This window comes from Oryctolagus cuniculus, chromosome 15 (genome assembly GCF_051225735.1).
Source record: "Oryctolagus cuniculus isolate XC-2025 breed Fujian yellow rabbit chromosome 15, ASM5122573v1, whole genome shotgun sequence".
In the NCBI taxonomy this organism is placed as follows: Eukaryota; Metazoa; Chordata; class Mammalia; order Lagomorpha; family Leporidae; genus Oryctolagus; species Oryctolagus cuniculus.
In genome coordinates, this window is record NC_142881.1 from 27,921,390 (window position 1) to 27,935,125 (window position 13,736).

At 51.4% G+C, this 13,736-nt stretch overlaps 1 protein-coding gene across 9 annotated transcripts in view; it reads left to right on the plus strand.

Moving 5' to 3' along the window:
* The window catches only part of ARMH3 (armadillo like helical domain containing 3), a 213,085-nt gene extending 199,672 nt beyond the window's left edge, over positions 1-13,413 (plus strand). For 7 of the 9 annotated variants that reach the window (XR_016221975.1, XM_002718677.6, XM_008270392.5 and 4 more), the window contains 2 exons: positions 8,427-8,543; positions 11,774-13,413. Coding sequence is in view for 7 of the 9 variants with exons in the window: in XM_002718677.6 (XP_002718723.1) it covers positions 8,427-8,543; positions 11,774-11,866 (210 nt within the window). In the remaining 2 variants the exon portion in view is untranslated. Of the gene's footprint in view, positions 1-1,264; positions 2,928-8,426; positions 8,544-11,773 lie in introns of those variants that run through there. The other 2 variants (XR_016221976.1, XM_089314438.1) reach the window with 1 other exon arrangement.
* Positions 13,414-13,736: the final 323 nt, after the last annotated feature.

Below are 13,736 nucleotides of genomic sequence, written 5' to 3' on the forward strand. Positions count from 1 at the left end.
TTTTTTTTGACAGGCAGAGTGGACAGTGAGAGAGAGAGACAGAGAGAAAGGTCTTCCTTTGCTGTTGGTTCACCCTCCAATGGCTGCTGTGGCCGGCGCGCTGCGGCCAGCACACCACGCTGATCCAAAGGCAAGAGCCAGGTGCTTCTCCTGGTCTCCCATGGGGTGCAGGGCCCAACACTTGAGCCATCCTCCACTGTACTCCTGGGCCACAGCAGAGAGCTGGCCTGGAAGAGGGGCAACCGGGACAGAATCCGGTGCCCCGACCGGGACTAGAACCCGGTGTGCCGGCGCCGCAAGGCGGATTAGTCTGTTGAGCCGTGGCACCGGCCAAGACCCTAGATTCTTTAAGTATCCTTTTCTTAAAAAAAAAAAAAAAAAAAAAAAAAGATTTATTTATTTATTTGAAACGCAGAGTTACAGAGAGGGGAGGCAGGGGAGGTCCTCCATCCACTGGCTCACTCTGCAAATGGCCTCAACAGCTGGAGCTTAGCTGAGCCGATCCAAGGCCAGGAGCCAGGAGCTTCTTCTGGGTCTCCCACGTGGGAGCAGGGACACAAGCACTTGGATCATCTTCCACTGCTTTCCCAGGCATATTAGCAGGGAGCTGGATCAGAAGTGGAGCAGCCAGGACTCGAACAGGCACCCGTATGGATGCGGGCACTGCAGGCGGTGGCCTTACCCAGTATGCCACAGCACTGGCCCCTAATTATCTTTTTCTTAAAAGTTGTGGCACTATCTCAGCCAAGCAGCCACTAGTCAGTTATGTTGCTGACTGCACATTTCATGCTAACGGCTTGACCCCCGTATGCGCTTCCATCTGGAGGTGTGCATGTCTGTGCTGGTTGGTCTTGATTCCCCAGTTTGTCTCTTAGTTCCATGAAGGCAGGACTTGGCTCTGAGGGCTTTAGAAGCTTGTCAGAGTGTTAAGAACAATGCAGAGGGGACTGTCAGGATCTAACGCTAATCTTACCATGTGACCTTGGTGAGAGATTCCTTTCCTTTTTGGGTGGGCCTATGTCACTAAATTAGTGCACAAGCATGTTGAGTGTTGACTGTTTCTAGGACTGTGTTTGGCTTTGTGAAAGATCCTGATGGGACATTGGGTCCCTTCCTTCTGGGTACTGAGCTTCAAGCTCTGACAGTTCGGTTTGGAAGTCAGTAATAGCAGCATGTTTGCTTCTCCAGGAGAGGACCTGCCACTCTGCCTGCCTGTACCTGCTAATGCTCAATCCCTAAAGCAGTTATATTCCCCCCTCCCCAGGAAATGCCTCACTGGAAAGCCTGTGGAATACAGATATCTTCCAGAAAGGTTGGCGAACTGGGGGAATTTTCTTGTTGATGGCAGAGGTTGGAAGGAAAGCTATGGAAATAGGTCAGTTTTCCCAATTTCAGGTCATTAAACAGTTAACAGGTCCTAGCAGGGTGCAATAAATAATAATGACAGCTACACTTATTACCACTTTCTATCTGTCAAGCACTATGCCTGGCACTTACATATATGCTGCTTTATTTAGTCTTCAGAGTAAGCCCTAAATGATACAATTATTATTAATCCCATTTTTAAAGATGAGAAAGCTGAGGTTCCCCCACCTCTACCCTGAATATAACGACTAAAGCTGGGGTACGAGTCCAGGCAGGCTGACTCGAGAGCCGTACTCTTAAGCACTGTGCTGGCTTACAAATGACTCAGATTGGTTGAAACTGTTTCGGTACCCAGGTGCAGCTGGCCCGACGGTGACCCTCCGGAGTCTGTACTTAAGAGAACATCTTTGTAATGCTTCTTGTTTGTCTTGAATTAACCCTGAATTTGGAAGAATGAGTGTGGATGTGGTGGAAGAATTGACTTTTTGCTTTTCTCTCATCAGAATTCCTCTTCCAAGTTGACCAACACTTGACTTCCACTTAATATGAGAATACCACTGAGAGGATGTCCGTAGCCTGGTGAAATTGCAAAGTTAGAGATAGACATCTAGTGCTTGTGGCTGATGTTCTTCATTGGGAGACACATAGCCAGTCCTAGGAAAGATCTGGTTTTAGGAAGGTACAGGAAGGGTGGGAGGCTGGATTAGGTCCTTTCACAGAGAAGAGCATTTCAGCCCTGCAGCAAATCCAGAAGAGGGAGTTAGCAAGGCCCTGAGTATCTCCCTTTGAGTGCAGGGACGTGTATTGGTATTAGGAGGGAAAAGGCTTCAGCCTCCGTGCCTGAGAAATAGTATATTTGACTTGTCATGTCATCCTGCCTGGATTATGAGAGGGAGACCTCGGTCTTATTTACCATAAAAGCTGCCTACAACCCCTTGGACCTTCTCTTTTACTCAGCAGTTCATTTGCCACTGACCATTTCTGAAAGCCTACGTGTGCCCAGCACTGTTTCTTTCAGGGATAGGACATGCTCAGACCAGTAAAGTGAGGCAGTGAGTAGTTTAGAGATGTGGACCAGGGAGCAAGCCTTATTATTCAGACCTTCTTGGTTCTTGGGGCACCAGGAGAAGCATGTCCCTAAGCTATTGTGAGGGATGAACTCTTACTCATTTTGTCATGAGTTCATTCTTCCTCCGTCATCAGCTTTTAGAATAAGTAGTACCTGGGGCTGGTGTTGTGTTAACGCATTAAGCCTCCACCTGCAATGCTGGCATCCCATTTGGGCACTGATTCGAATCCCAGCTGTTCCACTTCTGATTTAACCCCCTGCTAATGCATGGGAGAGCAGTGGAGGATGGCCCAAGTGCTTGGTTCCCTGCACCCATGGAGGAGACCCAGAAGAAGTTCTAGGTTCCTGGCTTCAGCCTGGCCCAGCTCTGGCCGTTGTGGCCAAAGGAGTGAACCAGCAGATGGAAGACCTCTCTCTGTCTTTCTGTCTCTCCCTCTCTTTGTCTGTAACTCTGCCTTTCAAATAAATAAATAAATCTTAAAAACAAAAAAAGGGACCAGCGCCGTGGCACAGTGGGTTAAGCCTATGCCTGAGGTGCCAGCATCCCATATGGACACCAGTTCATGTCCCAGCTGTTCCTCTTCTAATCCAGCTCTTTGCTGTGGCCTGGGAAAGCAGTGGAAGATGGCGCACATGTTTGAGCCCCTGCACCTGCATGAAGACCCAGAAGAAGCTCCTGGCTCCTGGCTTTGGACTGGCCCAGCTCCGACTGTTGTGGCCATTTGGGGAGTGAACCAATGGATGGAAGATCTCGATCTCTGTCTCTCCCTCTCTCTGTCTGTAACTCTACCTCTCAAATAAATAAATAAAAATCTTAAAAAGAAAGAGAGAGAGGAGGAAGGAAGAAAGGAAGGAATAAATAAGTAAATATGTAGTACGTGCTCAGGTACCCCTGATGGAAAAGAAAAGCAAGGGCAGCATCCAGACACAGGCCTGGTGGTGGGGTTTGGGGTTTCAGAACTTGGTTCCTCAGACTGTCCTTTCCTGCCTGATAAATGAATGAGGTAAAAATAATAGATAGATAAATAAATAAATCCCTATTCTCTAGTGAGTAAATACCTGAAATAGAACAAATGGTCAGGGGGTGGCGCTATGGCATAGTGGGTGAAGCCACCGCCTGCAGTGCTGGCATCCCATATGGACGCCAGTTCAAGTCCTGGCTGCTCCACTTCTGATCCATCTCTCTGCTATGGTCTGGGAAAGCAGTAGAAGATGGCCCAAATACTTGGGCCCCTGCACCTGCGTGGAAGAGCCAGAAGAAGCTCCTGGCTCCTGGCTTCAGACTGGCACAGCTCTGGCTGTTGCAGTCATCTGGGGAGTGAACCAGTGGATGGAAGACCTCTCTCTCTGTCTCTGCCTCTCTCCTTCTTTCTATGTAACTCTGACTTTCAAATAAATAAATAAATCTTTAAAAAAAAATGGTCAAAGTTCAGTGGAAGAGATAGATGGAGATGATCATTCCAGTCCTCTAAAAAAGCCTTTTTCTCTTCTGATTCCCTTTTAACTCCTATAAACTGCTTCAGACCATCCAGAGATTAATTTTTCTATCATCAGGGCTTGTTAGGGTTAAAACAGAAGCATATATGGAAGTGGAACAGGATGATTAGTTTCTTGGGAAAAGTGGAAGATTGGCCTTGCTCTGTGTGCATTTATTGTGCACAGGCATCCGTCTCTCTGCCTGTGGACCGCAGGCTGGCTGAGGCCTAAAAAGCCTGACTGAAGACTAACGACCTTTGAATTCAAGCTTCTTCAGTGAGTTCTTAGCAATCAGAATAGCAGCCAGAAACAGATTTGCTGACGGTGAGTTTGGAGTGGTCTGCAGAGTCAAGGTGGTTTGTACCAACTGTCAGCAGGGTTGAGCCAGGCCTCCCCTGCTGCTGTGGGGATCGGCAGCCCTGGAGCCCTGCGGAGCCTGGCGGTCACGGAGGCTCAGACAACGAGAGCCGCCCTTCAGCAGGTCTCCTCCCCGGTTCCTCACGTCAGGCTGCTCACTTCTCAGGAGAAGTTAGTTTGAATTCCTTGAAACTTTGGTCTCTGAAGACAAGTTTGGCCTGTAAACCCAAGAACATGCACCAGGTTAAACTAGCATGCAGTACGGGAAGAGCATTAGATTAGGAGTGAAAAAAATTCTTGTGTCTAATCCCGGGTTTATGGCTTTGGGCAGTTGATAATCTTTCTGGGCTTCTGTTTTCTTGTCTGTGAAATGAAGGTCATGAAGTGAGTAGGTGGTTTCAGAGGTTGTTTCCAGAATGATTATGTCTGTGGTTCTGACCCTCTGGTGACATTTTCATGCCCCACCCCCCCACTGCTCCATTCAGTTTGCTTTTCCCTCACCTAAGTTGAAGTAAAGTGGTATTTTTTTTCTTAAGATTTTTTATTTCTTTATTTGAAACCCAGAGAAAGAGGGGGAGAGACAGATATCTTTCTCTGCCTATTCACTCCCCGAATGGCCACAATGGCCAAGGTTGGTCCAGGCCAAAGCCTGGAGACTGGAACTCCATCTCGATCTCCTTTGTGAGTGGCAGGGGCCCACATACTTGAACCATCTTTTGCAGCTTTTCCAGGCACATTAACAGGGAGGTGGTTCTGGAGCAGAGCAGCTGGGACTCCAACTGGCACTCTGATATCAGATGCCAGAATCACTAGTGGTGGCTTTACTACTGTACCACAGTGCCAGCTTCAGCAAAGTGTTTTAAGGCAAAGAAAAGAGCATGAGCTCCTTGAGACTGAGGCCATTTGTATACTCCCTGCCATCCACTTAAATCCAAAAAATACTCCCCTGTGGTAAAGAATAATTTATGCACATAGGATATTTGGGACAGTTTGAAGTAGGCGAGTCTTTCTTGTACCATGAAGGTAGTCACTGATGGGTCCTAAGAGCTGTGCAGGTTACTCTAGCCATTAGGATTCATCAGCTCTTAAGAAAAGCTCAAAGCTTTTATTCATGTATCATTTTAGGAAAACGAATTCAAGTTCCATTTTGTAGAGAAGGGCTGAGGCTCAAAGAAGTTGCAGGAGTGGTGTGAAGTCCTGTAACAAGGAACGGAGCTCCTACTGGAGTTCTGTATGCCAGGCTCTTGCCAGGACCTGCTTTCTGAGGTCGTGGGTAGACATGGAAGGATTCTTTAAAGAGCCTGTGACTTTAGACGCTTTACTGATTTTGAAGCTACATTGACCTCAGGTAGGCATAGGAAGCCCACAAGCCCAAGTGAAAGCAGGTGGCCTTGTGCTCGGGGAACATTCTACCTGGTGGATTGGAAAGGGATCTCAATGGAGTGCAGGGGAGTTGGAGTTCCAGGAAACAAGATACCAAGGCTGCAAATTGAGGTAAAAAGCACAAGGCCTATGTTGAGGCTCAAATAGGACATTTTCTTAATGTCTGAAGCTACAGAGGTCAAAGTCAAGTACCAGACCCGGCAAGTACCCATAGTGCTCTGAAGTCCAGAATGGGCTGGGGCCCAGACCTGAGCTTAGAAGGTTTTCTTCCCATGGGAGTAAGAGAGAAGTGATGAGGGCAGGAGACAGCAGATGCTCAATGAACTGTCAAGCAACTTTCCTCCGGGCACAAGAGGAAAGGAGGTTAACCTGCAAGGAAAGGCCAAGGAGGCAGAAATGGCAATGGGCAGTATCTGGACAAGAGGAGAGCAGAGGTCATGCTCTCTCTTAAGTACATGATTCAGCCCTGGCCCCTGGTTTCCTTCCAGGGGGCCTTCTCTGCTTTCACCTCCCTGTGGCAAATGAAGCTGGGCTATCCTGGCCAAAGCAAACTTTACTGGGAAAGGAAAAATCTGCATTCTCAGCAAGACCTTAGACTTTCCACTTTACTGTGGCAAGAGCAGAGAGCCCAGGTGATCAAAGCAGACTTTCCTGAAGCCTGAGGCTCTCTAGATACGGGCAAAAGGTGCAGCTGAGGCCAGCGCTGTGCCGTGGAGGGTAAAGCTGCTGCCCACAGCACCAGCATCCCGTATGGGTGCCAGTTCTTGTCCCTGCTGCTCCACTTCTGACCTACTAGTGGGCTAGGAAAGCAGTGGAAGATGGGCCAAGTGTTTGGGCCCCTGCCATCCATGTGGGAGACCCAGATGAAGCTCCTGGCTCCTGGCTTCCATCTGGCCCTGGCCATTGCGGACATCTTGGGAGTGAACCAGCAGATGGATCTGTGTCTGTCTGTCTGTCTCTCTCTCTGTAACTGTAACTCTTTCAAATAAATAAATCCTAAAAAGAAGCAGAAGAAGGTACAGCCAACTCTTCAGCTGCTGTGCCTTTTTCTCAGACGTTGGCTTTAGGATAGTTTCTATCTTTTGGTACCTGACACTTTTTTTTTTTTTTTTTTTTTTTGGACAGGCAGAGTGGACAGTGAGAGAGAGAGAGAAAGGTCTTCCTTTTTTCCATTGGTTCACCCCCCAATGGCCGCTGCGGCCGGTGCACCACGCTGATCCGAAGCCAGGAGCCGGGTGCTTCTCCTGGTCTCCCATGTGGGTGCAGGGGCCCAAGCACTTGGGCCATCTTCTACTGCCTTCCCAGGCCATCAGCAGAGAGCTGGATGGGAAGAGGAGTAGCCGGGACACGAACTGGCACCTGAGCTATTCACTTTGGAGCCAAGGCCATGGCTGTAGCTACTCTAGGCACACCTGCAACCCATGTGCGTGATTACTTTGTGGTTTACTGTGGGTGACTGTCATTGCTGAGTTCCAGTCCTCCTGCCTACAGAGCTGATGGAACCAGAAGCAGAGGTGCCAGCCCACACTAGGGTCTGTGGGCACAGCTAGGACTAACGGTCTTGAGGAGCTGGGGGTCTGGAGGGAAGAAAGCTGGGCCAGCCCTTTGCCCTCTGTTCCTTCCCTCTGAACTCACATGTGGAGACTGTCCCGTCAGGACCAAGCCTTCCAAGCTCTTCCACTCTTCTCTGTCCTCCGGAATTCTTGGTAGGTAAAGTGATGGCTACCACATCTGCCCAGGTCCAAGTTTAGACTGGTGAAGGGGACAGATAGTTACTTTTCTACCCTTGGGGAGTCTGTCCTCCATTGCTCTGAGCTGTCCTGGCTCTGGCTTTGTCCCTTCATCCCTCTGCCTTCTGCCAAAGTTAAGTGTCCTTCATCACTCATTTATTTCCCCCAAGCTCCCTTCTGAGCAAGGAGCTCGCCATAGTGTCAGACTTCCCTTCCAGTGAGTTCGACTTCACCCAGATTACCAGAGTCCTTCTCTCTCTCAGTCTCTCCTGGCTGCCCAGCTCACTTCTAACTTGATGGAGTGCCTGTCTCCCAGCTGTCCTGGCCTTTGACTCATGGTCTTACAAGCTGAAGTCCCATCGGCCTGGCTGTGGCAGTCACTTCTTTCTCTAGCCACAGATATCCAAGGCTCCTGGAATCAGTGGAAGTCCAAACCCTTCATCTATCAAAAGTCGGAACAAAAGGCTGTAGCTTAGTCTTGAAAGTGCCGCTACAACCCAAGGCTGGGATTCCAGAAAGTTCAGTCTAGACACTGGGGTAGGAAAACTGACTTGGCAGTGAGAGATGGAAACGATTGCAGATGGTGCTGAGGAACATCCAAGAACTGAAGAAATATGGCTCCCAGAAAGAGAGAAGGAAGGAGACGTTGGCAAAGTCCTCCGCAGGAACTGTGACCGCCTGGCCGGAGAAAGCCTCTGGGTGGGGCTGAGAGCACTGGTGGGGTCGGGGACACTGCTGAGCTCACTCAGCTGTCACCTCTTCTTGTGTGTGCTTTTGTTGTTTTTTAACCGTGCCCACGGTAAACAGGTTTGGTGGACAGCAGGGCTGTCAGGACAGGTGAGGAATGGGAGAGATTAGAAAACGGCCCCAGAGGGAGCTGAGGAAGTGTTCTCTGCGGCCAGGTCTCTTTCCAGGTGATAAGTAGGAGCAAGCGCTCCAGAGGGGGCTGCAGCAGACTGAATTCAACCAAACAGGGCAGCAGTGTGGGGCCGGGTGGCCTGGGATTTGCATGACCTAGGCCCCACCTGGCCCTTGACCTCTCTCAGGTGCTGGAGGTGGTGCGAGCCAACTACGACACACTTACACTGAAGCTGCAGGACGGCCTGGACCAGTATGAGCGCTACTCGGAGCAGCACAAAGAGGCTGCTTTCTTCAAAGAGCTGGTGAGTGCCCCATCCCTGCCTGTGTCTCTCAGGGGCCCATTCCCAGCCGTTGCCTTCCACCATGCAGGTGGGCATCTGGGGAGCAGCTGTGGTGTGCCAAAGGCTGCTAAAACTACTAAAGAGTCTTCCGGGATCAGACATGCAAGTTCTCTACCAAAGCAGACCCGAGCCAGGCAGTGAGAGAAGAAGATATTCCTTGTCGCTCCCCGTCTTCGTGGAGGAACGACACAGGACCCTGCGCTGTTCTTTCGTCTGCTCGGCCCTCCCCGGGTTTGCTGCTGGTCCTTCCCGGGTTGGCTACCATCCCTTCCACCTCCGTGGAAGGGCGGTTCCCCCTGCCACATTCCCCACTTCCGCGGGGGGAGCGGCACACCGCCGGCCGGCTCTCTCGGGGGCTGCACAGGTGTTCCCCTTAGATGTTCCTGGTGCATGCCGTCTCTCTCCTCCTTTATAGTCCTCTTCCACCAATCCCAACTCTGCTACCCACACGCCGAGTACGCTGCTCTCCTCCAATCAGGAGCAGGTCCCACAGTTTATTGGTTGAACTGGAGGCAGCTGTGTAGAAGCTGTTTCCCTTCTCAGCGCCATATTGTGGGAAAGCAGATGCATAGAATAAGTCTTAATTCCAGTAACTTAGTCTAGTCCGAGTTGCTCCCAGTTGCTCCCCACAATTCCTGAGACAGCAGTGCCCACCGCTCCTCTGCAGCCATGGAGACGGTCCTTGCGCAGCCCCAGCTAGGCCTGGAGTTTGATGTGCGTTCCCTGTGGCAGCTCAGGCTCATTACTCCTTGTCCTGTCCTCAGAGCCACTAATGAGAGTAATTGATTCTTTGCCTCCTTACGTAATCACTTCTTCCTCAATTCCTAACTGGTTCCTAGTCAGTAGCCACCTAGTCTGATTCTCTGGTCTTCACTCCCTGCCCCCACTCCCACTTTCCAGTCAGGCAGCTTCCTACAGACCCCGCTCTCAGCCACCCACCCCACCAGTGAGCATTTGCCCTGCCTCCTCCACCGCCCAGTCAGCATCGCTGCAGAACTGCTCCATCCCTACTCAGTGTCCCTTTCCTGCTCTGTGCTCAGTTCTGCCTCCGGAAAAGCTCGGCTCCCTATGGCCCTGCCTGCTTGGTCAGGGCCTGAGAGCAGGACGCACAGGCCTTGGTACCCACTTCCCAAGTCCCCCAACCTCCTTCCACTGGGACAGAACTTGCAGTAGGCCATTTCCTACTTCTCTGTGCCAAGTCCACAGCACAGCTGCCCCTGACCCTGACATGGCATTTCTGAAGATTTCAGGTAAGGATGATAGGCTCTGCGCTGAGTTGGTTGGGAACAAGGAAATCATTAGCGTGAGGAGGACATAGCATAGCCCAGCATTTTTATGGGATGGTTGGCAAGTCGTTTTCTTGTTTGTTTAAAGATGTATTTATTTATCTTGAAAGAGTTAGAGAGAGAGAGAGAGAGAAGGAAAGACAGAAAGATCTTCCTTCCCCTGGTTTACTCCCCAGATGGCTGGGATAGCCAGCACTGGGCCAGGCTAAAGCCAGGAGCCAGGAGCTTCTTCCAGGTCTCCCTAGTGAGTGCAGGGGCCCAAGCATTTGGACCATCTTCCACTGCTTTTTCCTAGGCTATTAGCAGAGAGCTAGATCGGAAGTGGAGCAGCTGGGATATGAACTGGTGCCCATATGGGATGCCGGCATCACAGGTGGTGACCTTACCTGCTACGCCACAATGCTGTCCCTAGCTGGGAAGTCTTGGCATTGATGTGGGGGTATTCCCAAAAGCCAGTAACAAAGAAAATAGGTATTGGGAGATGAGGATGTTGTGAGGGAGACAATTAGAGGAACTATGCTTTGACTTTTTGGCACTTAGCTCTGCCTTACTGAGTTCTGCTTATATTTGTTCCTTAGACTCAGGGGAGCAAAGAGGATTTGGTCCAGTTTGGAGCTAATGAGCTTGACTTCCCTGCTGTTTTCCATGCTGCCCTTTCTTCTGCTTCCTACCTGATGACTTCATTAAGTAAGGTTCCTGTAGCAAAGCAGAAACTGAATGAAAGCTCCCTGGACTTGGGACCCTGGTCAGACACGCATGCTTCCCACCCCTGTTCTTTTGTACACTGTACACACCGATTTCTCTTGGATGGATCTGCTTGCAGAGTGTGCTGGTTCCTCTTGGAACCCTTCCAGAGTAGGGAGTTTGTCCCTCAGATCTCTTCCTCACAGATCACACACACACATGCCACACACAACACAGACCACACTTCTGCAAGGATTTTGGTCTGTGAGTAGTAAGAGTATAAGTTGAACACCAGGGATACAGCAAGGCTGCACCCTGGACTTTCCTCTCAGGTGAGCAGGCATCTTTGGTGTGGAAGGGATGCCAGACCAGGAATTAGAAATCCAGATGCTGGGGTGGGTGTTTGGCATAGCAGCTAGGTCACCACTTGCTATGCCCTGGTTCGAGCCTGGCCCACTTGGGATATGCCTGGTTCCTCTGTTTCCAATCCAACTTCCTGTTATTGTGCACTACGGGAGGCAGCCATGATGCTCAGGTACATGGGCCCCTGCCACCCACGTTGGAGACCTTGGATGGAGTTCCCTGCTCCTGACTTTGGCCTGGCCCAGCCCTGGCTATTGCAGGCATTTGAGGAGTGAACCAGCAGATGGAAGATATCTCTCTCTTCTTCTCTCACTCTCCCCACCCCCGCTGCCATTCAAATAAAATGAAAATGATCATTTAAAAAATATGTATGGGAAAAAGAAAAGACCTAGGTGCTGCCCGCAAGCTGGAACTCACGAGCCTGTGACTTACTCCTGGTCGTTGTTCTCCTGCCATCTGTGCCAGACATGGGCCACACCTCTAAGTTCTCCTTCCAACCAGAAAAAGTAGAGAAATCCAAAGAAGAGTGAGGAGTTCTCCTCCACTAGACCACTGACCAGCTCTGTCGCCCTTCTGCAAGGCTGAGGCAAGGACAGGAGCCAGACTACCCCCCCGCCCCCCCCCGCCTTCCCTAGTGTCTGCTTCTCCCTCTCCAGGACGCAGATGCTTTTCTCTATGCGCTAGAGTTTGTCTCAGCCTCTCTTCTCACTGTTAGGGAACCACTTGCTCATGTGCCTGCGGGAATAATAGCTGCTAAGGGCTCATTTGCCAAAGGAGAGTCTCCTGGCACTCAGTCTTGACCCTCTGTTTCCATCCCTGCCCTCTGCTATTTGTAACTGACTCTCTCCTTTTTCCCAGGTTCGATCCATTAGCACCAACGTCCGGAGAAACCTGGCCTTCCACACACTCAGCCAGGAAGTCCTGCTCAAGGAATTCTCCACTATCTCCTGAGAGCATACCAACCTGAGCAGCCACTGACTGCCCTTACCCATGATGCCCCTGGGCTGGAGGGGGCACGAGGGAAGAGGGGGCTGCCTCCAAGGTTGGAGAAAAACACAGATACCAAGTTCTCTTGGTGAAGGCCACACTTCAGTGGAGCTTGGACAGCAGGGGCCAAGAGGGGCAAGCCAGGGATAATCTTATTTGGGGAGGAATGGGTGGGCAAGGGAGAGGCCTCAAGAACGGGGGTCTTCCAGGGAGGGCTCCCTGGACACTCCCTCACATTTCCTGTTGAGATTCAAGTTGTGGCTACTTTATTTTCAAGAGCTGGGCAGGCCTCAGGGTGATGCCAACATCCTGGAGGCCAGTTGCTTTCCTCGGCTTCTGAAAACAGATCAACTCTCAAAGATGGCCGGAGCCTCCTTCTGTTTCGTTTAGGCCTGAGGCTGAGCTGAGCCTGAGCTGTCCCCTGCCCCAGGCTGTGCAGTCACCAGGATCCTTAGCTCAGGCCTAGGGGCGTGTAGGAACGGGGTACATCCTTTCCTGTTCCAAATTCAGAGTTGACTCCTGGGAAACTGATGATTAGAATCTGCCCGGTGCTCGGCTGTCCAGCCACCGCCTTCTGAATTTCAGTTTTGGCACCAGGAGTTCCTGTTGGCTCTCCCTGCCTTCCAGTCCATTGACTCATCGGCACAATAGGCTCACAACCTTAGCTCTTCGTTTCTACTCGGATTCAGACGTCTTTAGGGTGTGTGTGAAATCAGCACTGACAGGTCTTCTGGAGCCCTCAAGGTGCCCACTTTGCTGGTTCCCTTCCCAGAAGCTTCCCCCTTGCCTCGGCCTCCCCCTCCACTGGGAGCTTCTGCCCCTGCTGAGCTCCCTCCTCCTCGCGTCCCGCCCCCTCCCCTGCTGTTGTTTACATCCAGCCTGCCTGAGCGTTTCCTCTGGGGAGGAATCTGTTCCTGCTGTGGTCTGGTGCCTGGAAGGGAGAGCACCTGCTGGAGGCAGGGTGCCCTCCATCGGAAAGAGGCCCGGGTGAGCACCCTACATGGGACCCGCATCCCGTGTGTCCATACTCTTGAGTGGGGCCACAGGCAGATGCGACCTCTGAGGAGCTGGCCTGTGGGTCCTCCCTCGGGTAGCCTCCACAGGACCCCTGCAGGCCCCCCCTACTCCATAGCTGCTACTCCAGGATCCTCCCTTCCTAGAGTGCTTTCTGAAGCCCCTCGAGGGCAGGCAGCAGTGCAGGAACCCAGCAGTCAGGGCAGCTCTGGGGCCTCCCCGCTGCTGTCCATTTAAGCCTCGGGTCTCCTTGGGATCCTTACCCTCCCAAGAACCTGGGAGTTCTGGCTCCAGCATTAAGCAAGCAGTTGTGTGTAGTTCCAGAGAATCCAGCCACAGGCTGCCATGTAGAGAGCAGGTTCATGGCCTGGCTTAACTTCTACTGCAGATGGATAGCTCGGTTTGGGGCATGCATCCCAGTGATAAACCCCAGAGCGGCTGGATCTGGGGCTGGTGGCAAGTTGCAGTTATTAAAAGTTGATTTGTGTGGGACAGTCTTTTTAGTGTCTTTTTTTCCCCCTTAACTTCTGTTGCCCAGACTCATTTATCAGAGACAGAGTTAGGATAATCTGCAGGTACTGGTCCCATCTGGCTCGAGGACTCCTGCCTGTCTAGCGATTCTCCTCTGAGTCTTGGCCCAGCAGAGGCTGTCTGGCGTCGCTTGCCCTCCAGGTGGGAGGAGGGAGATGGGAGTTCCCTTGTCTCTAAGCTGGGTAGTGCTGGGGCTGGCCAGCCCTGTTGACTGCTTCTGGGTTCCAGCCAGTCTTTCCTATATGGTGAGCAAGGGCAGGTCAAGGGCACGGGCACTAAGCAGAGGAAT